The 23,974-nt window shown below is 48.8% G+C and overlaps 1 protein-coding gene across 1 annotated transcript in view; it reads right to left on the reverse strand.

Annotated features, from left to right (window-relative positions):
• Positions 1-23,974, reverse strand: part of XKR6 (XK related 6) — a 324,795-nt gene that overhangs the window by 12,262 nt on the left and 288,559 nt on the right. Inside the window, exon 2 of the mRNA XM_045462249.1 lies at positions 14,772-14,968. Coding sequence (XP_045318205.1) covers positions 14,772-14,968 — 197 coding nt within the window. The remainder of the gene's footprint in view (positions 1-14,771; positions 14,969-23,974) is intronic.

The raw sequence follows: 23,974 nt of genomic DNA on the forward strand, positions 1-23,974 counted from the left end.
ACAGCTCCTCACACTCCCTTGGCCCCAGATGTGCTCCTGGCATACCCCCAACTCAGGGCACACACACTTGCTCTTCCTCTGCCTGAAATGCCATTCCCCCAGATATCCAAGTGCCTCATGGAGCCCTTGACTCAAAGATCAGCTTCTCAGCGGGGCCATCCTTGACCACCACACTGGAAACTGCAGCTCCCCCCCACACTGCCCCGCCAGTGCCTCCTTCCATGCTTTATTTTCTACCTTAGCATTTCCCCCACCACCTTGATAGACTTTATCTCTTACTCTTACTTCCTCTTTTTTATGTGTATTTATTTTTGAGAGAGAGCACAAGTGGGACAGGGGCAGAGAGAGAGGGAGGTGGAGGGTCCAGAACTGGCTCAGAGCTGACAGCAGTGAGCCCCATGTGGGGCTCGAACTCACAAACTGAGAGATCACCCCCTGGGCCAAAATCAGATTCTCAACCGGCTGAACCACCTAGGTGCCTCCCCTCCCTGTTTTGCCCATATGTTCCAAGGGCAGGGCAGCTATTTTGTCTGCTCCTTCTGAAACTATGTGCAAAATTGTGTGGGTATTTTTCTCATAAAACAGCCCACAGTATCCTCTGATTTCTAAGAGGGCCAATAGGGAAAAGGGCTTCTGACCCCACCAGCCATCACAAGTGCCCACCTCTAGCCCTAGATGTGGGAAAGGAAAATTCCCTGGGAGCCAACATTTATCCCTTCATCCTTCAGGAAGAAATCCTTGAGGGGAGAAAAGACTGATGAAAAGGAAACGAACATCTATTGAACGTTTCCCATGTATTAGGCATTATGCCACATACTTTGCATGTGGTACTTCATTTAACCCTGACAATACTCTCGTGAAATGTCTACTGGTGCCCCATTTTACCGACGAGGCCACCAACGCTCAGAGACGTAAAAGGATTTGCCTGAGATTCCTGCATCAAGCATGTCCTTTTATTCTCATGCTTCAACGTCTGGGGCCCTGCTGACTCCTGTGCATAGCAAGCAACTGGTGCCCTTCCATGTAAACCAACCAATCCAGAGGGGGCTGCATTCAGCCCAAACAACCATAATCATCCATTTAACAGCAGAGCAAAGTCCGCAACGGGGGTGATTTTGCCCCCACCCCCAACCAGGGATACGTGGCAATGTCACAACTCTGGGTATGAGTGCTACCGGCATTTAGTGGGCAGGGGTCAGGGGTGCTGCTAAAGAATCTACCATGCATAGGACGGCCCCCCAACACACCATGAAGACTTGCTGGGCCCCAGATATAGTACTGCTGAGGCTGAGAAGCCCTGTGATAGGGTATTTCCTATTTCCTCAATATTCTCAGTAAGTCAAAAACCAAACTGTGAACCTGGGTGTGTCTAGTAGCTGGAGATTGAAACTTTCTAGACAGTTCTTCCTAAGAAGTGACTATCCTGGAAGAGGTCCATGGGATACAGACACAATGACATTGGGAGAGGCCATGAGAACAGCATCAGTCTGATATCTGTGTGATGAGTCTCTTCTGAGCAGCACACCATGAGCTCATAGCCACTCTGGGAACATGGTGGACATAGCAAGGTAGCAGCATGCCCCTCAAGGAGCTTCAAGGTCAAGCACTGATATTTAAAGGACACAGCAGAAGGAAAGCTAGAGCCAGCCCTCTGCTTTGCTTGTCTCTTCTCTCTAAGATGCTCTCAGCGCTATCAAAACACTATCTTCACAGCCAGCTGGAGAAAGACAAACTTTAGAGATTCTAGAACAAATGTCAGCCACTCAGCTGGTGTGGCACAGGACTCACAGATGCCTGGATCCTGGCTGGCCTGGAGCACACGGTGAAGAAGGCCATCTGCCATCACTAAAAAGTTCCAGTAAGTCCCTTCTCATTGAAGAGAAAATGGCCAAGGAGGCTCATTCCCCTGATGCTCCCAGAATGAGTGCATTTTAACCCAGGTTGTGAGATGCCCTGGAAAGGACATGAGCACTGGTACAAACAGATCTGGGCTTAGCATATTGTTTGTGAACCATGGGTAAAAATGTGGATTTGGAGTATTTGATAAGTTATGAATATAAAACATATAGGCACATCTTTGATATGTGTGCATACTATACTATATATTCATGTATCTATAAATAGAAAAAAGAACACACATATATATATATAGTGTATATGCACATATTGAATATGCATATTGAATATTGCATATTCTGTAGTATCAAAGATGTGCCTACATGGTAGTCTTGTCAACAATGCTGAACCTCAGGGCTCAGAAGGCATGGCAGTAAGGCCTACTTCCTGGAGCTGCTGTTCATCTGACATAGCCTGACAAATGGAAAAGTGCTTTGGGAATTGTAAAATGCCTCACGTACATTAGCTCTTATTAAGTTTGTTTTTGTTTTTGTTTTTGTTTTTGTTTTTGTTTTTGTTTTTGTTTGAGAGAGAGAGAGAGAGAGAGAGGACGTGCGCTTGAGTAGGGGGGAAGGGAAGAGGAGAGAGGCAGAGAGAATCCCAAGCAGACTCCAAGCTCAGCACAGAGCCCGACACAGCCTGATCCAACCACCCCAGGATCGTGACCTGAGCTGAAGTCGGATGCTTAACTGACTGAGCCACCCAGCAGCCCCTAAGCTGATAACATCTTTTTAAAAGGTGGAGAATCGGGGTGGATCCTATCTCCCATGGCATGGGATAAGATAGCTGTCAAAGCCCTGGAAATTCTGTCAGCCAAAATGGTCTTGGGTTCCTTTACCTGAGGCCACTGAGGCCCTGAGGATGACAGGCCTTGATTAACTGGACAGAGCTGTGACAGAAGCTCAGGAGGGGTAAGGGGCTCCTTACCAGGTGGCTCTCAGATACTCTTTAGTTCCATGGCAGCTCAGGTGGGCAGTTTTGCAGAGGGACGCAGGACTGCTGAGCAGGCAAGGTGGGTGTGTGCCTGTGCAGGGCTGACTCGGGAGTGGTCCTGGCCCCTTAGCTCAAATTCTCTGTGGTCAGTGGTCCTGGATGAGAAAAACCTTCCAGATAAAATGATGTGGTCCAATCGGAGCCTTAGGTGCTGAGGATGGCAGCAATGTGTGCCTTCTATGGTAGGTGGTAGAAATACTAGCCGCCATTGTCAGAGTGCTTCTTCTGTGCCAAGAACAAATGCATTTCACTTCCTCCTGACAAAACCCCCCTGGGGCAGGAGCTATGAGTTGTGCTTTACAGATGAGAACCCCGAGGCTCAAAGAGGCAAAGGCCTTGTTGGAAAGGATGTGTGGTTCCTATGTGCAGAGCAGGTGTGTGACGCCAGGCCTATGAGGTCCACACCAGGAGCTTTCTACAGTGCAAAACAGGAGCAGCACCTTGTCTTGCAAGCGACCGGGTCAGGAGACCACCATGTGGACCAGCAGAAGAGGACTCAACGTGCCAGGCTGTCACTGGTGAAGGGTGAAGGGTAAAGGAAATGACGGGGCCCCCATGTTGTCACAGGTGGGCAGATTTTCCAACCGGTAGGCTCCTCAACTCCAGGGTCTGGCAGCCTGGGATGCATGATGTCTGAATGCACAAGAAGGCCTAGAATTAAAAGAGGACTCAGCTCTCCTCTGCTCAGCTTTAGACCCATCTTTATCTCAGGTTGGCCTTAGAGTGAATGCCACAGCCTAGAACTCCTCCAGATATCCTGACTCGCACCTCCAACTGGGTCCAGTTGGGGGTAAATCTTACAGATGAAAAAGTTGAGGCTCAGAGAGGGTGATTGGCTCATAACCACACAGTAAGTGGAACAGCTGATGGGGGTCACCCCCAGGGGTTTCCTTCTCGGGGTCTCTGCCATCCCGCCCCCTCCCTGGTGGTGACAGATGTGTGACATGGAAGGACACTGCTTGTGAAACTCATGAGCTTTCTTTCCTTGGAAATCTTAAGGAATACAAAAGATCTTTTGAAGATCACTTAACTGCTGTCTTTTCCTGGAGCCCCAAGTTCCCTCGAGGCCTAGAGTTCGCGATTGTCTCTAATGTGAATGTCAAGCTTAATTAAAGACCGCTACTGCCCTAGTTTCACTTTTCCCTTCCTTAGAGTCAAATGCTACCGGGGCTGAAAGGGTCTTTGGGAGTCCCTCCTGCCCTTACCCACAGTAGCACTAGCCAGGTCCAGAGAAGATGACGTTGCAGGGATTTGCCTGGGATCCCTCACATTCTCCCAATCAGACACACCACCTAGGGTGAGCCTTTTCCCTATGCAGGGAAGCCGGGGGAAGAACTTACAGGGGGAAGCTCTAAGAGGGGTGTAGTGTCTTTGTTGGGCAATGGACATGTTCTCAGATGAATCGGAGTGGTGGTAACAACTCTGTGAATATACTAAAGTCAGTGAATTGTACACTTCAAGTGGGTGAATTGTATGCTATGTAAACTGTATGTCAGTAAAGCTATTTAAATATTTTTTCCTTTGTTTGTTTGCTTATTTATTTATTTATTTGAGAAAGAGAGAAAGTACACACAGGAAGGGCAGAGAGAGAGAGAGAAAGAGAGAGAGAGAGAGAGAGAGAGAGAGAGAGAGAGAGAGGCAGAGAGAGAATCCCAAGCTGGCTCTGCACTGTTAGCTCAGAGCCTGACACGGGCTTGAGCTCACAAACTGTGAGGTCATGACCTGAGCCAAGATCAAGAGTCAGATGCTTAAGCAACTGGGCCACCCAGGTACCCCTATTTAAGCATTTTCTAATAAAGAATAAGGAGAAGTTCTGCTGGTAAGACCTCTGGCCAAGGGTAAGATACAGAAGCAGCCAAGAGACCTATCTCGGCCGAACACTGGAGGCACCCTCTTAGCTCAAGCTCTTTTGCCCTTGGCTGTTTCCTCTTCCTGGCACACTTGCCTCCAAAGCCTGTGGGGCTGGATCCCTCCTATCCTCACATTTTTGCTCTGGAGTCACCTTCTCCAGGGAACCTTCCCCAGCCGCCTCAATGAAAACTGCCCACGGCTCTGCTCCCCTCCCATCTCTCTGTGACATCTTCTCCCTTAGTGCCTATCATTTTCTAATATAGAAAATAAAATACTTGTTTTGTTCGCTGTTTGCCTCTCTCTACCAGAAGTGTAAGCTTTGTGAGGGCAGGGCTTTCGATCTCTTTTGTTTATGGCTATATCGGTCCCTAGGTCCTAGAACTGTGCTTGGCACATTGTAGGTGTTTAATAGTTATTGATTAAATGAATAAATGGCCCAATTATAGTTACTGCTCAGGCTTCTGAATCTGCATCCCTTAGAGCCTTCCCCTCTGAGGTTGTACTGGTCAGCCAGTGAGCGCTGAAGAAGCCTACCTTAAGTCCTTCCACGTTTCAGCATTTGACACACAAGCATTTCCAGATGGCCAATTGCAATTTCATTTGTGGGAACTCTAATGAAATCAATTTAGTTTGCCTTTCTCATATATTTTTCTGCTGCTTTAAGAAGTCTCTTTTGTATGCATGTACTACATTTTCTTTTGCACTTAAAAATTTGAATTTAAGAGGCTGGATTTCACATATAGTGTTCCTACTACAATTAAAAAAGAGGGCGGGGGGAGAAAAGAACTCTGCCTCTGTCCTTCTCTTGCCAGTTGTTAGGGGCAATCTCAGCCAGGGCCTCAGAACTGTAGTCAGATTCAAGGTGGATTGTGCACTGAAAGGGTTTAGGTCTCTGCTTAAAATGCTTGCAAATTCTGTTTGAGAGAGTAAGGTTTTAATGTGCTGTTTAACAAGGAGCCATTGGTCACTGAAGCAGGACCGTGCTCTGGAGTTGGCTGGTCAGGGAACCCTGTGCGCAGACACCAAGTAGATGTTGCATAGGAGAGAAGGAGGGTGTCTCCTCAAAAGCAGCACAGGATACAGCTGCAGAGAGGCCACTGTGGGGAAACTGGGAGAGGCGGAGTTCGTGTTCTGGCCGGAAAAGGCAGTCATACCTGTGTGCCTCTCTTCATATCAGTTATAGATGAAGATACAAGACAGCCAGGAGATGCGAGTCAACAGGGGATATTGTGCATCCTTTCCTTTCTTTATCTGCTCCCTGCTAAGACACGGATGTGTGATAAGAGGCCTGGAAATTGCCATCAAAGGCTGGAAGACCTCTGTACCAACTTGGTCTGAAACCCTGGGACTATCTCTTAGAGATGGGCAACTCCAGCTCAGTACAGGAATGAGCTAGGGCAAAGGGCTCTATTCACTAGTAAGGGATGAGGGGCATGGAAGTTCCCTATGACTCTGGGAGAGGCAATTCATTATGTGATTTGTTTGATGCAGTGGGCTGGTTGTTTTAACAGCAAGTTTTACTTCTTGGTAATGAGAAAATGGAGTGTGAAATTCATAACTCTGGTGTAGATCCATCATCTTCGGGCCACACAACCAGATTGCCATCACTTTTTGGGTTGCAGCTTCACCTAATTTTAACCAGAATCCTAAAAGATCAAGGAATTAACTTTTGTGTCCCAGACATAGAGAGTGACAGCTAATGTCCATATGAATAGGACTGGAAAGAGCATTTTTTTCAAATAAGTAAAAAGAGCATTTTTTTTTCAAATAAGTAAAAAGAAACCTACCAGGAAGAGGGACATGGAAATTTCCCATTGTGGGAGGAGGTGAGAGGGCTGTTTAAGCCATCTGACAGCTAAGAAGCAGCCCTCTGGGCTTTCCCCTCACCTGAGAGCCCGAACCAGGTGGCTTGGTCCCTCACAAGGAAGGGAAAGCTAACCAGGGAGATTGATGCTGGAGAAGTTTCCTCTGGGATGCATTTCGTCCTCAGTCAGGAAAGGAGGAAGTGTTTGGGGAACTAGCAGCTGCAGACAAAGGCACAGACAGTTTAGCTCAAAAGGAGCAGAGAAACGGGAATGAACACTTGCCTTTGTGAATCTCTGGGATGCGGTCAGGGCTCTTGCTAGAAAAAGAAATAAATGAGAAGCTAAAGTACAAGTCACTAGACGGGTTTTGATGTAAGAGAAGCCAGCAGGAAAGTTAAGAAAGAAGACTATTATGGAGGTTAACACCAAAGAGACAGAAAGAAAAGGCCCTAATTGGATCTTAGAACTCAGCATTTGTTTAAAACAAAACCAGTGTCTAAAGACAGGGTTTAGTATATATTTTCTCATACTTCCTTGTCTTAGTAAAGATGCTTGTTTTTATATAACTCTGGGCAGGGATATCATGGTTATTGATGGTTAGGTGCGGGGTGGGAAGAACTACCTGGGTGAGGCTTGGTATTTGAACTACATCCTATAGATGCCATGCTACCATCTCAACCATAGGCCCAGTGTGGCAAGAAAAGGAGACTTTTTTGGGAGGCTTCCTTGCTGAGTGACCTCAGGCAGCTTACTTACCTCTCTGTGCTTCGGCTTTCCATATGTTAAACAAGGATGGTGGGTTAGATGGCCTAGTCAACCTCTTCAGTTCTAAAGATTCCATTGCTCTAAATCCCTTTGGAAACTGAAGTCGTGAGATTCAAGTCTTTTCACACCAGACATACCTTTATGTGTACCCTCTGCCAGCATTTGCCTGACCTCCACTCACAGGGGTCCTGGAACCCCTGCAAGGTTTTGTGTGGTGGATTGTCACCTGTGAGAACAAGTCAACTCTGCTTCGATCCTCTCTGAGAGAAGCCGTTGCCCTCAGGAGAAGCGCACCCCCTGTGTGTGCCCCCCAAGCAGGACTGTTCTGCACTGTGCCAGCTAGCTCTGTTCTGTGGTCAGAGGTGGCTCCACCTTCAAGTTCCAGCCCTAGCTTAAGCCCTTGTGGCTATCTTGAGCCTCTGGTCCCATCCAGGAACTTCCAGTCTTGCCCCCTAGCCAAATTAGAGAGTTGAGGGGGACACACATAGCTCAAAGGGTATCTGGAGGTGCCTGGGATTTTCTCTAAGGGTTCCCAGATGGATTTAAGAAGACAGAAGGAACATGCACCATACAGACATGGGGGGCACTGGGTTTTAATAGTAAATCTCTCTCTAATTGGGTATGCCACCCATTTGTGTCTGGCCAAGCTCTCCTGGTCTCCAGGGTCAGAATAGAAACTAACCTCAAAGAAAAGCCAGTGTATCTTTCTCGCTAATAGGTGTCTGGGGAGCTATGAAGGTCTTGGGTCTTGGACCCATTCCCTCACCCCTTGGTCGGGCCAAGCTTAGCTCCATAGTGAGACAGCAAGTCTTTGCCCTGCATGCCTAGTAGAGAAGGCGTACACAAAATGCTCTGGAAGATTGAGAACATTTTCAAAATGCCAACCTCTGAGCAGAGATTTCGGGGGCAAGAAGCAGAAGCATCATCTTCTGCCCTTGTCAGTATAATTGCATCTAAGATACATAAACACACACGTGCGCATGCACACACACATACACGCCGGAGCTGATTGGTCCGCAGTGCATATCAGCCCATGCTCCCTCCCTGTATCGGTAACCGCTTCCCCAAGAACCCATGTAAGTCTGTCTCTTTAAGACTCAGACACAGCCATCCTTGCTAAGGACACAGGCATTAGAGCCCAACCACCTAGGTAAAGATCCAGCTCTATTGTTTACAAGTCTTGTGGCTGCCTCGTGCTGTTACTTAAAGTCTCTGGACCTCAGTTTCATCACTTATAAAATGGGAGCAATCAAAAGTATCCACTCATTGGACTGCCATGGGAGTTTAATGGGTTAACCCATGTAAACCTCTTAAACTAGCCTCTGGCACACAGTGGAGCTCCCCAAAAGTCTTAACCAGCATTGCTAGCATCATCCTCATCACTACCCTACCACAGCCCCCCACCCTCCGCCAGCTTGATGCAATATACCCTATGCTCTAGGTGCCCAGGACCACTCGCTCCATACTACGTTTTGCTCTCCCAGGTGTCCATTTCTTGGTGCCTATGGTTCCCCTGTCCATAAGAGCCCCCAAACTTCTCTTTCAGGCAAGCTCCTATGCATCCATCGAGATCCAGACCAAATGTTACCTCCTCTCTCATGCCCCCAGAACAGCAATATATCCCTCCTCTGTATATGCACCTATCACAGAATTTGAAATGTGCTGCACCAGACCATAAACTCCTGAAGGGTAGGTGTGTTTGCAAGCCCATTGCCAACACGGCACCTGGCCTGTGGCAGGTACCTGACAAAGAGTGCTGGTGTGATGCCGGGAAAAAGTGGTCAGCAGAGCCCTACTTATAGGATAACTCCTCCATGTGTGCTTAACCAAAAAAGGCAGGCTCAGGTGCTATGTGGGTGCAAGGGGCTCACCCCTGACCCCTGCCAATGTTTACATGGAAGGATCAGAAAAACCCAGAAGGAAAAGTGATAGAGCTGCTAATTCTTGATCCAGTCCCCCAAACCTGTTCCCCCATAAGGTCTCTTCCATCTCTACATATCCAGTGAGAAATCACCACCTCTTCTGTCTATCACTGCCTACACCAGTTCTACTAAGTCTTATTGGTTTGATCTCCAGAACAGCCCTCAAATTCGTGCACTTGGTATCATTTCCCAAATGCTCTCTACCCCATAACTTCATCCCTGGATCTCTTAGCTCAGCTCTTGCTTCCTCCCTGAACAGCAGAAAAGGAGATCTTCTTTAAATGCAGGTCCAATCCTACAGCTTTCCTATGTAACCCTTCCTAGTATACTTGGTATCAGCCCAAACTGCTTGTGGGGCCCTGCAGACTCTGCTTGATCAGGCCTCTGACTTCTCCATCCTCCCCTGATATCACTTTCCTCCCCCTGCTCCACCAACCTCAGCTATGCTGGGTCCTTCACTTGCTGGAACAAGCCAGGCTTTTCCTACTCAGGGCCTTTGCATATGCTCTTTCCGCTGCCTGGGAGGTTATTTCTGTTCTTCCCACAGGTGGCTCCTTCTCTTTGCTTATACTCAGCCTAAACATCAGCTCCCTGGAGAGGCTTTCCCTGACACTCCTGCCCAAAGTAAGCTCTCTCCACCCCTCACCACATTATCTGTGGTCTCAGCACCAGGTTTGTTTGCTTCAAAGCACTTAACATGTGTCATCGGTCCCATTGTTTTTGTTCTGTCTGCTCAGAAAAATAAGACTTTCGTGAGGAGAGGGTCTGTGTCGGTTCTGTTCCCTGCTGCCCCTCAGCACATAGTATCGCAGTTGACCTGACGCATTTTTGTGGAACGGTAGATCATATCAAGTGCCCACCACATGGCAAGCAAGGTGCTGTAGGAGTGTATGTGCAGCTCATTAGACCTTTACGACACCCCCAAAGGTAGCTTCTATTCACATTTTATGGAGCAAGAGGCCCAGGTAGGAAATGAATTTGCCCCAGGCCATAAAGGCAGTAAGTGGTGGATGGTGGTATTGACACTCTGTCTCACTTTTCCTGCCCCGCCAACTGCTTTCCAAACCCTGGCCCTACCTAGAATACTGGCAAAGCTTTCAGCAGACACTGCAATGTCACCACCAATATAGATGACATATCAGAATAAGCTTTGTTTTTATCTTTACTCAAACTTTCAAAACATCAGATTTAAGGAAACCCTGCTGAGATGCTCAAGTAACTTCAGCATAATATTTGTATGATTGTTTATTATTACTATATTTTTCACTTGAATGTGGTCTTCTGGGGAAATTGGATACAATCCATCTTGCAGGCTGAATACCACAGGGTTAGCCCAGCAATAAGTGAGGGCCACAAGGTGGAGAGATGGGAAAGGTTGGGAAAGGTTGGCATTTGGCAAGATCAGTGGAGAACTGGCATATTAAAGTGGGGCACCTGGGCGACTCAGTTGGTTAAGCGTCTGACTCTTGGTTTCAACTCAGGTCATGATCTCACGGTTCATGAGTTCAAGCCCTGCATTAGGCTCCATGCTGACAGTGTGGAGCCTGCCTGGGATTCTCTTTCTCCCTCTTTCTCTGCCCTTCCCCAACTCTCTCTGTCTCTCTCTTTCTCAAAATACAATAAAATAAACATTAAAAAAATAAAGTGGCAGTGGCAGCGGTCTTCCTAACCATTTACTAGTATTAACAGTGTAAATGGACAGCTATGTCATCAAAGCCCACAAAGCAAGGCCAATTAGCCATGGATCCCACCAGTACAGCTTGTAGTCCAATTCAGGAAGTGTATCTACAATAAAAGTTCTCCCACCACCAACAAAACGGCCAGGTGTTGTACCTGGCATGATATTGGTCGTGTCATCAAATGCTCATAACAACTTTTTGTGGTAGGTACTAATATTATCCCCATTTAAGAAACAGGAAAGTTCAGGAACAGAAAGGCTCAGTAACTCTCCACAGATCAAACAGCTATCAGATATTAGCATGGGAGTCACCTGCATCTTTCTATGCTGCCATGCTCTAAGCAGTCACATGGCTGGAAGATTCCATGTCACCATGTCCCTCCCAGGGTAACAGACTTTCTTTAATGTGTGTACATTTCATACAGCTTTTTAATGGGAAAAAAGAAGGAAGGCATCTATTTCCAAACAAAATGGTCCAGTGATGAGCAGATGTTCTACAAGTTAAGTAAGAGGGAAATGCCAAGCCCCCTGCAGTCTGTGCTCAGTGAGGGCAGGTTTCCTTCCTTCCCATCAATCCAGCTAATGCTACAGACCCCATCCTTGTCTTGGGAAATCACATTCCAACAGCAAAGATTGCCACTGACCTTTGTTTAGCCCAGCAGTTCCCAAATGTATTTAACCACGAAAGCTTGTTTGGAGAAACACCTTTTCCACATACCAAACAAATGTGGGGGAATGCTTGCCTGACCTCTGAGTGAGCTGCTCACTCTAAAAGAGGGGTGTGTGGGAGAAAAAGTCAGGGACAGCTTCCCTAGGGCAAAAGCCCCACAGCAGCCTGACCCTCGTCACTCCAGCTCCTCTCCCAGGGTGCCTGCTTATGGCAGCACAACTAAGCAGCCCCTTGGCCTTCACGGACTTGGCCCCATGGGACTCCCACATCAAGAGGGTTCTTAGGGAGCAACATCTACCGCCCCTTGAGTTTCTTCTCCAGGGATTTCACATTCAGCTTCTCTGTGTTTATAATATGAGCAGCTATCATAGAAAGGGCAGTCTCAGCAAGGAGGCTGGGACAGAGATGACCCACAGAGCCAAAAGGGGTGGGGTGGAGATCTCCCTAGGATCTTGCCCACGCCACTCACCACCAGGCTCTGGAAATGACAAACACACACCCTTAAGTGCCCTTGGAGCTTGACAGTTTACAAAATGATCCACATGCATTACATTATTGCATCCTCCCTAAATATTAGGTAGTGCTGTCACCTCCTTCATTACACCAAACAGGAAAGGAGGCCTTGATAAGGTGAAGGGCAAGGTCCAAAATCATACCAGGGCATAAGTGGTGACCAGGATCTTGGTCTGGGACGAATGTCCTATCAGGAACTCACCCCCTACATCACCCTGCCACCTGTCCCATCTATTTGCGGTGCCTGGATGTGGCAAAGGGTTCAAGAAGGATAACTTTGCTTCCCTGGTGATTTTGGGGGTTGGAAGGAGATCTGAACAACCGAAACAGCAAAGGACGGTTTAGATTGGGGTCTCGGCAACAGAGTTGGAAAAAGGAGGAATCGGATGGGAGAGAAAGAGGCCTTCCCCAGTCCCCCAGCAAATCTGTCCCCTGGAGCATGCTGCCTTGATCTGGGGAGGTACAGCCCATGGATGGAGGGCAGTCTGGGTATGGGGGCTCCAGAGAGCAGGCAGAGTCACTGTGCCTATCACTGGGCACCTCAGCCCCTCATCAGGGTTCCATGAGGACTCCCTCAAGACTTGCAGAGCAAAGCTGTGCACATCAGACCCTGCGACACTGGTGGTCTTCCAGAATCAACCCCTGAGTGGTTCTCTTGGTCCTGAAACAAATGGCGCTCTCTAAATGATGCACACTTTTCTCCAAGGTTCAGAGAAGCAGGGGCTCCCGGGGCCTCGGCGTGGGCAGTCACACCAGATCATTGCCTAAGCAGATGGCCTGGCTCCGCTGGCACCCTGAAGACAAGGTCTCCATGTTTCCTAGTTTTTTCCGATGCCAGTGGCAGTGTGTGTGCATATGAATGGGAGTCTATCCAAAAGAGAAGGGACAGGCCAGACGGACTACCAGCCCTGCCTCCCTCACCACGGCTTCCTGCTCAGTGTCCAGATGCCCCAGTGGAGCTAGACGTCTATTTAGCTCCTTCCAGCTCTTCTCCAGGACACGTCACTGGTGCTGCAAACTCCACTGGACCCTGGCTCCAAACAGCTGATGCCCAGGGGCTGGGTGGTGCCTCCTCCTAACAGTGGGCACTGCCCCCCAAAGTTTCCCACATTCCCCCTTCTCCTTGCCTCCGTGAGGGATTCACAAGACTGCAGCCAGTGCTCTGTGGGACAGAGGGATCTGCCCTGAGGCCTCTTTCCCTTGGGGGCACTTCCAGCTGGGGTTATGCTGATTTGGGGTGGGTAGGAGGCTTCATCAGGGAGCCAAGCTCCCATAGGGTTGGGGGCGTCTGTTGGCAGTGCAGTTGGGCTCAGAACTAGGTGCTTGGGCTCTAAATGTCAGGAATGAGTTCACAAGCTGAACAGCTCAATGTTCTCTGGCTGGCCTTGGAAGATTAAACTCCTTTTCCACACAAGTGACCAGGGAACTGGACATTGCCAAGGACTGGCCAGTCTGGAAAAAGTCAGGAGGCAAAGCTGTTTCACGAAGGCCAGAGCTTGGCTGCTCTTGACAGACCACAAGGTGTAAGGTGGGAAGGTATGGAGTCAGGAACCTCTGGGCTGAGTCTTCTCAGCAACATTTCTGCTTGAATATTCCTAGTGTCAGGAAACTCACTACCTGCTGAGACACTCTTTCCACCACTGAACAGCTCCTGCTGTTTGAAATATCTGCCACATGTTGCATCAGTAACACTCTCCCTATAGCTCCCTCCATCTCTTTAGGATGGCCATTCATTCCCCTTCAAATGTTGGGATTCTTGCATCCCAAGTCTTCCTCAAACTAGACATTTCCAGTGTCCCGCACATGATGGGATCTTCAGCCCCTCCTCATCCTAGACCTACTGGAGCTCCAGTTCCCGTGAAACATGCTCTGAGACACAGCCATGCTGCTTGCAGTCTGTCTGACCATCGGTGACCTGGTGTTGCCTTGGCCAACAAAGTCTAACCTCAGAAGGGCTTCTCAGGCAACCAGGAGGTGCCTAGAGACTTCCCACTGCTGCAGATATCAGTGCTATCCCACTGGGCTCTGGGGGCTTCTGGGGCTCCTTGGAGACCATCTGGGGCCACAGGGGACATGAGGGAGGTGGGTGGGGTGCGCCTGGCTCTGGATCCCCACCCCCATCTAACTAAAGTAGAGCTATTTGAGCATGTTTTAAAATGGGGCTGCTACATAAACTTTGATTTCAAGCAGTAGCACCATAGCTTACAAATGTCTAAAATCGCTGGTGTTGTCTATTGTGATTTAGTCTTAGGCTGACTCCCCCATCCTGTGTATGTGCAAACACTTCGGCTCAGGCCAGCACCAAAGAAAAGGAGGCACTCCTCCCAGATTGGGAGACACAGAGCCCTCTGTTCTGCTGCTCCCAGGGACATTTGAGCCCCTGGCTCTGCTCTGTTCATGAGAACATAAGGTCTTGAGCAGGTAGGGCAGCTGGCACATGGGTGTATGGGGAACATCTGTGCCACTCATGTGCTTTTGGTGTGGGCTGGGTCAGCATCACATGGGGGCCTGGGCAAGGTGGAGACTCGGGGATCAGGATGGGCAATGCCCATAGGATGTGCCAGGCACTGAGTGTGCATGTGGCAGTCACCAAGTGGTCCCCAGACAGAGGGCAGAGCCCTGTCCCGGTCCAGGTCATTCCCCCAGCCTTCCGTGGGGGGTGGGTGTGGGACACTCACAGGGCAGCGTCTCGGCGCTGTTCTTCTGGATCATTATGCAGAGCTGTAGCACCAGTTGGGGGGCGCTCTCCAGGAAGGTCTCAAGGAGGCGCAACATGTTGACGTCTGCATATTCATACATCATAGCCCAGTAGAAGCGTCGCTGGTGTTCCTTCCGCCGCTGGCTCTGAATCCCCAGGTACATGGTGCGGATATACCTGCCGAGAGAACAGGGCAGAACACACAGAGCGTGGGTGGGAGCAGGGAATGCGGAAGGGTCATGCCATTCCCCAAAACCAAGGCTTGCCTGTGCCGATGTCCCCTCCTTTGCTGTGAAGTTTTCCAAATGCTTGGACCAGGGTTTTTTCCAGACCACAGACAAGGTGCTAAGGCTTTGGAGTGAAGGGATTGGGAGTGGAGGGGGACAGGCCAGGGAAGGGGTCGTAAACAAGTTCTCCCCTTCCTGGTCTTGGTTTGCTCATCAAAAAAAAAAAAAAAAAAAAAAAAAAATGAGAATGGAAGAGTGGGACCAGATGATCTCCCGGGGCCAGCCAGTGAAGCATCATCGGTGAGCTCAGAGGACGCATGACCTTTCTCACGTTCAAAACCCCAGGGGGAACATTCCAGCAGATATTCACCTCTTCTGCACAGCCCTGCACCCTCTCTGGGTGAGGAAGGGAAGGGAGTTAGCATTTGTGAGGCTCCTACGAAGTACCACTGGCTGGCTGGCCGCATGGTTCCAGGGTCCCAGGTGACCCGCAGGTGTAATTCCTATGTAAGACACATGGGGAACCGCTGCACCACACCTGTACAGGCTGCATAGCTGGATGGTGAACCGAATGGGAGCTGGCCCCAGACTGCCAGACACCAAAGTTTGAGCTCTACACTAGGGAGCCACAGAAGCTGCAATGGAGCCTTTGTCCAGGGGTGACACAGGACACAGTCATTCTGACCCTGTACTGACCCTGCTCCATCAGCAAAGAAAGTGGGTGTAGGGGGAGGACATGGGCTCTGGATTCAAATGCGGACTCTGTCATTTGTTAATTGTGGGATCTTGGACTAATTACTCCAACTCTGTGTCCTTGTTACCCTTCTCTAACATGGGGAAAAGAATCATAGCATCACGGGGCTGGCGGGGAGATCAAGGAGATAATGTGTGTGGTGGACACGCATCCTGCGTCCCCTGTGCCTCACTTATACCTGAACTTGAGGAAGCTGTCTTTAAACCACAGTCAAGGGGTGGATTAAAGATACATGTAAGTCATCCAGCGGTCTCTGAGGCTGAGCCCGGGCCAGAGAGGCCAGTAGGGCCAGGGCAAGAGTGAGGTTCAGGAAGCACGGTTTTGCAGGCCCAGTTAAGATCAAGAACATGAACCATAAACCAAGGGCCACGGCCAACAGACAGAAGCACATGTGTGACCTTGATTGTTCCCTGGGAATGCATATCACTGTGCCCTTTAAAACACTAGCTTGCATCATAGGGGTCGAGAGAGCATGGTTGACACAATCCGTAGTCCCTGTTGTCTTCAAGCACTGTCAGGTGCCTACTTGGGGCTACCAGGCAGTCCCTTCTCTCTGCCCCCATCACCACCCCCAACCTGGTCTCTGCCATCACCCCTCTTGCCTGAATTGAAGCAGAAGCCCCCTAACTGGTTTCCTGGGGTCCACTCTTGCCCCAGAACTACCCTTTCTTCACACGGCAGCCAAGGTGCTTTTTGAAAATCATAAGTGCAATCAGTCATCCCCAAGCTTCTTCCAACCCTCCCACGGCTTCCCATAATGCTTAGAATGCTTAGATCCAAATGCCTCGCATGGCTCATGGGGCCCTGCCTGCCCCTCCAGCCCCACCTCCCACTCTCTCTCCACTCCTTTCTTGTGTCTTTTCTGTCTCTCCTGGAGCACGGGAGCTTGTGTTTTGTTCACACCATTGCCTCAGTGCCTATGGATGTAGAAGGAAGACTGTCCTGTAGAAGGACTCCTGTCCTGCAAGGCTGAGGCGTCCTGGTGGGACAACACTGTCACAATACTGTGAAGGTAGTCCATGCCCACATGTGCAGCAAATTCATGAAGAGCTTCATAAAGCCAGTCACTAAGAGGGGCTCTGAATTTCCCCGGAGCAATGGGAGGAGCGGGGCATTCAAGACCTTATATCGATGTTACAGAAGCTCACATTTTAGAAGCAAAGAGGCAAAAGCATGCATTTATAAAATAGTTTAAAACTGTAAAGTGATGCTCCTCTCTGATTCCAAAATGGTGGGTCTCCCTCCTGAGCATTAGCCATGTACTGGACTCCTCAATGAACAAAGGCTCCAGGGTCCCCTAGACTGTGCATTGGGACACAAAGCAGCCCCACTGAACAATTGGTGTTACCTACAACAAACACGCTGGCAACAAGGAGCACCCATCCCACACCAGATGAGTAATACTATGTCTGTCTCTCTAGATTCCTAAGAGCCTTTTGGTGATGGTATCTCTGAAGAGACCCACCCTGGGAAGCTGGGATGGACACCTTATTTCCCTCCAGATGCGCTCCCCACAGTGAGCAGAGCAACAGTCCTGCTGAAGACTAAAGCGGGGAAGCCTGGGGGTGAGGACTCAAAGGCAGGAAGGCGCTGGGGTGGGGCCGGTGTGAGAAGGGCAGGTGCGGAAGGCCGGCCATCTGCTGGAGTCCGTGCCATGCCTCATGAGGCAGGTCTGGTTATTGTCATTTAACTCATGGGAAAAACTGAGGCTCAAGTGAAGTAAAGCATCAAATTCTGGTTCTGTTACAGATTCTGGCACTTACTATCTGTGGTATGGCCCATGAGTCATTTTCCCAAAATCAAGGGATGAGGCGGGAGGCTTGGAAAAGATCAGGGACGTTGTTGTAAAGCTACGGGGTCACTGAGAGAGAGACAAAGAGACAGAGAGTGAGACAGGGAGACAGAGAGAGAGAGAGAGACAGAGAGAGACAGAGAGAGACAGACAGTGGCACAGAGACACAGAGCCAGACAGAGAGACACAGAGAGATACAGAGACAGAAAAGCACATACACACAGAGAAGAAATACAGAAAGAGAGAAAGAGAGAGATGTGAGAGGGAACACAAAGAGAGAGGAAGGAGAGGAAAGCAGTGTCACAATTTTGGGCCTGAAGGAGAAGACCAACTTCAAGAAGTCATGGCAAAGATATATTTGGGCAGGGGAGGGTTTGCTGTAAGGAGATATGGTCACAAGTAGTCTGGGAGGGGTTGAGGAGCAAGGGTGGAGGAAAGGGTCAAATTGGTCGGATCTGATGGTGGCCTGGGAAGGCAGAGCAGTGGAGGACAAAGGTGCACTGGCTGAGGTCAGGGCTGTGAGTCTAGAAACTCCACACAGCACCCAGAATGACCATGTGCCTAGTGAAGCCTTGGTGCCTTGGGTCTCACAGGTCAGATGTGGCCTCCATGACCCAAATCTGAGCTCTACCCACATGTGGCAGCTGTAACACACAATCCATAGGGCACAGACTCCCACAGGGAGCCTCTCACAGGGACCAGATCACAAATTTATACTCTCTCAGGGGTACACTCAGACCACAGACTCTGCTTCTCCCAGCCTCACAAGGTGGAGGAATGATTAAATGGCAGAGCCAAGCCTACGCGTTCCAGTCCCAGGGCAGGGTCACGTCAACACTCAGATTCACCTAGCTCTGTCCTGCTAGGGCAAAAAGAGCACTTGATGTGTGCCCCCATCTCCATTTTCCCCAAGCCACAGGCCCCTGTGCCCCATCATGCCCATGGAAATGGAAGGCAATGAGCCCAGGACATGCTGACTCAGCTACAATGTCTGCCAGAGAAAGCAGCCTTGAATTTTCTTCTGGGAGAACATCGCAAGGGATGGGAAGAAACAAGGGTGGGAGTGGGCAAAACCAGAGCCTCTCCCACTATGTTGATGAGCAAACAGATGCTGGCAGCCCAGAGTGCACCAGGATCAAGTCCAAAACCAAATCTGGAAATCATGCCTCCTGAGACACCAGCTCACACAGCCTCAACCCCCTGTAATGGGAGCTGCGTCACGGAATCCAGTTCAGGATTTCCCAATCAAGTGCCTTCTACCTATTCCACACCTTCTGGCTCCTGGACCCTTCTCCTCTGTCCTTGAGTCTCTGGGTCCCCGAGAGGCAACTGAGGGTACCTGTAAAATCCAGAGGGGGTCTAGGTGACTTCTGGGGCCGTCCAAGTAGCTGCCTCTGCTAAGGCTCCAGCCCCTGTGCGAAGACAGCTTTGACCTATGGCCACAAGGTGGCGCCAGACCCTAAGCGACGGGGGAAACGCTGCTCTGCGAGGTGATCTCATTCCCAGCAGGCAGCCTCCTAAGGCCTGCACCCTTCCATGCAGTAGCATTGGGGTGCAGGTGGCGCAGGCGAGGCCCAGAGCAGGGCCAGATGTGCCAAATCTCCACAAGGAGGGCTGCTGCTCCTCCAAACCCTCATCCCCGCCACCCCCCGCCCCCAACTTTCCCGGCAGGTTCCAAAAGCTCACCATCCCCTGGACACTAGCTCAGGATAGAAGACATCCAAGTCTCTCTTCCCGGATTTGTTTCATCTGATGGCACCCGTCATGCCATCTCTCTCCCAAGAACATCAGATCATGAAATGCTTGGGTCTAAAAGCAGGGAGGAAGTGTGTCATGATAGAGCGAGGGCTCATAAAGCTGGGCGGATTTGGTCTACAGTCTGAAGGACCTGCATGGCCTTGGGCAAGTCCGTCCCAAGGCGGAACTTGTGCCATTCACCACCGCAGAGGGCAGACAAGGACCTCAAGCTTCTGCCAACGTTTTCACAACTTTATCCTTTCTTAACCAAGTGGATTCAGAGAAACTGAAGTGTGCCCTAGCATCTTCATAAATAATAATACCCGATGTCTGTGTGACACTCATGTGCCGGGCACTGTACTAAGCATTTTGTACCTATGAATTCATTTAATTCGTTTAATCCTCACAACAACCTTATGAGGTAGATGCAGTATGAGCCTCATTTTGCAGACGGCAAACTGCAGCAGTGAGGTTCTGTTCTGCAGTTTGCCCAGCTGGGTAAGTGGTCGAGCAGGGCGTCAAGCCGGCAGTCTGGTTCCAGGACCAGTGCTCTTAGCTCCCACCCACGTGCTGATCAGGGACAGACCGTCTGCCTCTTTCCTTCTGAACTTAGTCCAACTCGTTCCCCTCACTACGGTGGAAAAGCAGACCACCTGGGCTCTCTTCCAGTTCTTTCATTGGCTGTGTTACCTTGGGGAGAACATCTCCTAATGTCTTTGGGCCTCAGTTTCCACATCTTTCAAATGCCTGGGCTAGAGTAGGATCTCAGGATATGTTGAGTAAATAAATGCAGGCAAACATGCCCCCTCGGGGCGTCGCAGAAGCCTCAAATGTGTGTGAGACTACCTGGGAGACCAGATGGCCCAGAGGGCAGCTATTCCTGCCTCCTGAGGTGCTCCCCTCCTGCCCTTCCTCCAGCACGCGCTGGTTATCCCAGCTCTGTTTCTTCCTCTTACTTTGTAAACCATGGAATTGTTCAAAGCTCCACATATCTGCCTCCAGAAGAACTTTCTAGCTCTCTGAGCATATTCTCACCTTTTCACCAGCCCTTTGAGGGAAGATACTTTGTTACCTTCTCTTTCCCATCTGGCACATCTGAGTCTCAGAGAGGTGGGGTGATTCCCCCCCAGGCACACAGCCAGTCATAGTTCAGGCAAATCAAAGATGGTCTTACCCAAACTATGTTGCCTCACTAGGAGTTACCTATAGCTCTGCCTAAAACTGGCTAGGATCAGAAATAAGTGACTTCTATAAGAGGCAGGAGGCTGAACAGGTTTGCTGTCTGGGCCTACAGTCACATGCTGCTTCTGGTGACATTCTCAGAAACCGTATTTTCAAAGAACACCCCACCCTCGAAGCCCCAAATGATTTTGTGGGGCCTGAAACTTGACAATCCCTTTTAAGAAAAATAAAGCCTACCAAACATTTAGGGTAGAAATAGCACCCATTCTACCCTTTTTTTCCCAAAAAATTCAAGAGGAAAGAACACTTTCTCATTCATTTTATGAGGTCAGCATTACTCTGATATCAAAGCCAGACAAACACTGTATAACCAAATAAAACTACAGACAATACCTTTCATAAACACAAATGCAAAAATCCTCAACAAAATATTAGCAAATCAATTCCAGTAATATATAGTAAGAATGATACACGATAGCCAATTGGGTTTATCTTGAGAAAGTAAGGCTGCTTCTATATGCAAAAATCAATCCCTGTAATCAAAGATATTATTAAGACAAAACACACATTAACTAATTAATTAATTAATGCAGATAAAAGGCATTTGACAAAATTCAGCATCGATTCATGATTTTTAAAAAAAGAAGAAATTCTCAACGATCTAGAAATAAAAGAGAACTTCCTTAACCTGATAGATGAAGGACACCTACAAAAACCCACACTTAATGTCACACTCAATAATAAAAGTTGAATTCTTTCCTCTTAAGATCAGGAGCAAGGCAGTGATGTCTAGTTTTATCACTTCTACTCAGCATCATACTAGAAGTCCCAGTCAGTGCAATAAGTCAAGAAAAAGAAATAAAGTATATACAGATTGCAAAGAAGGAAGTCAAGTTGTCCCCATTTGGAAACGACACGATTGTCTAGATTGAAAACCCCAAGGAATATACAAAAAAGTTCACAGAACTAATTAGGAAGTTTAGCAAAGTCTCATGATACAAGGTCAGCATATAGAAATTCAGTATATTTCTATGGACTACTAATTAACAATTGGAAATCGAAATTTGAAATTTAAAAAATATATACCACTTAAGGGCACCTAGGTGGCTCAGTTGGTTGAGCATCTGACTCTTGATTTCAGCTCATGCCATGATCCCAGGGTTATGGGATCGATCCTTGAGTTGGGCTTTGCAACTGGGCATGGAGCCTGCTTAAGACTCTCTTTCAAATCTCTCCCTCTGCTCCTCCCCTACTCACACACTCTCTCGAAAAAAAAAAAAAAGTGGTAGGGGCGCCTGGGTGGCCCAGTCAGTTGAGTGACCTACTTCGGCTCAGGTCATGATCTCACAGTTTGTGAGTTCGAGCCCCGCGTCAGGCTCTGTGCTGACAGCTCGGAACCTGGAGCCTGCTTCCGATTCTGGGTCTCCCTCTCTCTCTGCCCCTCCCCCTCTCATGCTCTGTCTCTCTCTGTCTCAGAAATAAATAAACATAAAAAAAAATTAAAAAAAAAGAAAAAAAGTGGTATATAAATATATAAATATAATATATATCACTTAAATTGGCTCCAAAAATTGAAATACTTAGGAATAAGCCTAATAAAATATGCAAGGTTTGTATACTGAAGTTACAACACTAATAAAAAAAAGTCAAAGAAAATCTAAATGATAGAGAGATATACACCATGTTCATGGGTTGAAAGACTCAATATAGTGATAACACAATGACAATTTTCTTCAAATTAATGTATAGATTTAACATGATTTCAATACACATCCCAGCAGGGATTTTTTGCAGATATGGACAAACAGATTCTAAAATTGATATGGAAAGGCAAAAGAACCAGAAGAGCCAACACAATTGGGGGGGAGGGGAGAATAAATTTAAAGAGCTCACAGTGCTGGATTTTGGAACTCACTATAACACTACAGTAATTAAGACCGGGTGTTGTTGGCAAGGACAGAGAAATGGATCAATGGGGCAGACAAAAGTCCAGAAACAGACCCATACATATGTGGGCAACTGATGTTTGTTTGAAGGTGCAAAGATAATTTAATGAAGAGAAGTAGTCTTTTCAACAAATGATGTGGACACAATTAATCTTTCCCATGCAAACAACTAACTTAAAATGTATCAGAGATTGAAATGTAAAACTAGAAAACTTTCAAGAGAAAATCTCTGTGACCTTGCATTAGCAAAGAGCTCTTACATAGGGCAGCAAAAACATGATCCATAAAAGAAAACAATCGATGCATTGGATTTCATCAAAATTAAAAGTGTTTGCTCTGTGAATGACATAAGGAGAATAAAAACACAAGCTATGGAATGGAAGAAAATATTTGCAAGTCACATATCTGATGAAGACGAGGGAGAACTTGTCTCCAGAATATGTGCAGAACTCTCAGAATTGCCTACTCACGAGAAGGAGGGTAGGAAGAACTCAAGCAAAGGAGATACAAGAAGGCTTCCTGCCTCACCTTCCCTGGGCTTGGCCCTGAGCACCTGGCCACTGAGGACAAGACTCTGCTGATGGACCCCTGGGTAGGAGGAGAAATGGCCGGGGGTGGGGGGCATGGACTCACCCCCCCAGGGGCTGCCCTGAGCCTGGGTAGGGGCTAAGTGTGTAGGAGCTATAAGGATTTAAGGCAGAGCTGGCCCCACAGGCCTCCCCCAGAGGCCCTGGGGACAAATGAGCTGCTGAGGGAGCTGCTGGGGGGAGGCCAGGGGCCTTACCATCTACTTAGGTAGTGGACCCAGGCAGGGCGGTGTTAGCACGCCCAGCTCTCACAACTCACCTAGCACCTGGCTTCTTCAGGAACCCAATTCTGTGGGATCTTACATTCCACCCAGGGAGTGATGGTCACCTCAGAGGTGCCTCGGGCCTCCATCTGGCCTCGGTCCCTGAAACTTCCCTTAGGAAGGGAAAGAAAGACCCTTATAAGACGAGGGTGGCATACTGAAGCAGGAAGTACAAACGGGTCTTGTGGGCACACAGACAGGGCTCTAACTGCATGTACCAAACCCCTAGGCCTGCCTTCCTCCTCTGTGTGCAAGTCTCCAGGCTCAGGGCCAGCTGGTGTCACTGTGATAAGGCTCTTCCTCCAAGGCTCATATGTCAGGGAAGGGCTGTGACCCCAGGAAGCCACTAGAAATCTGCTGGGCATATGCCAGGTGGAGGCTACAGCAGACCCTGCATTTCACCTACAACACACAGGTGTAGGAGGAGGCCAGGTGGGGAGAGCTGGCCAGGTTCTACCGGGCAGCGTTGGAGAGTGGCGGTGAGTTTCGACCATCTTGCCTCACAGGTATCTGCAGACACAGTCTGGTGGCAGAGCTGAAACAAAAGCACACAACACAGCTCCTGCCCTCCCCATGGGGCTCCCAGGGGCTAAGCAGCCACTGGTGTGCCACCTCAAGGAGCGCATCTTGGTTGACAGCAGTAACACTGCTTGTACCCCAAACGTACAACACTTATACACAGAGACCATAACATT

Source organism: Leopardus geoffroyi, chromosome B1 (genome assembly GCF_018350155.1).
Source record: "Leopardus geoffroyi isolate Oge1 chromosome B1, O.geoffroyi_Oge1_pat1.0, whole genome shotgun sequence".
NCBI lineage: Eukaryota > Metazoa > Chordata > Mammalia > Carnivora > Felidae > Leopardus > Leopardus geoffroyi.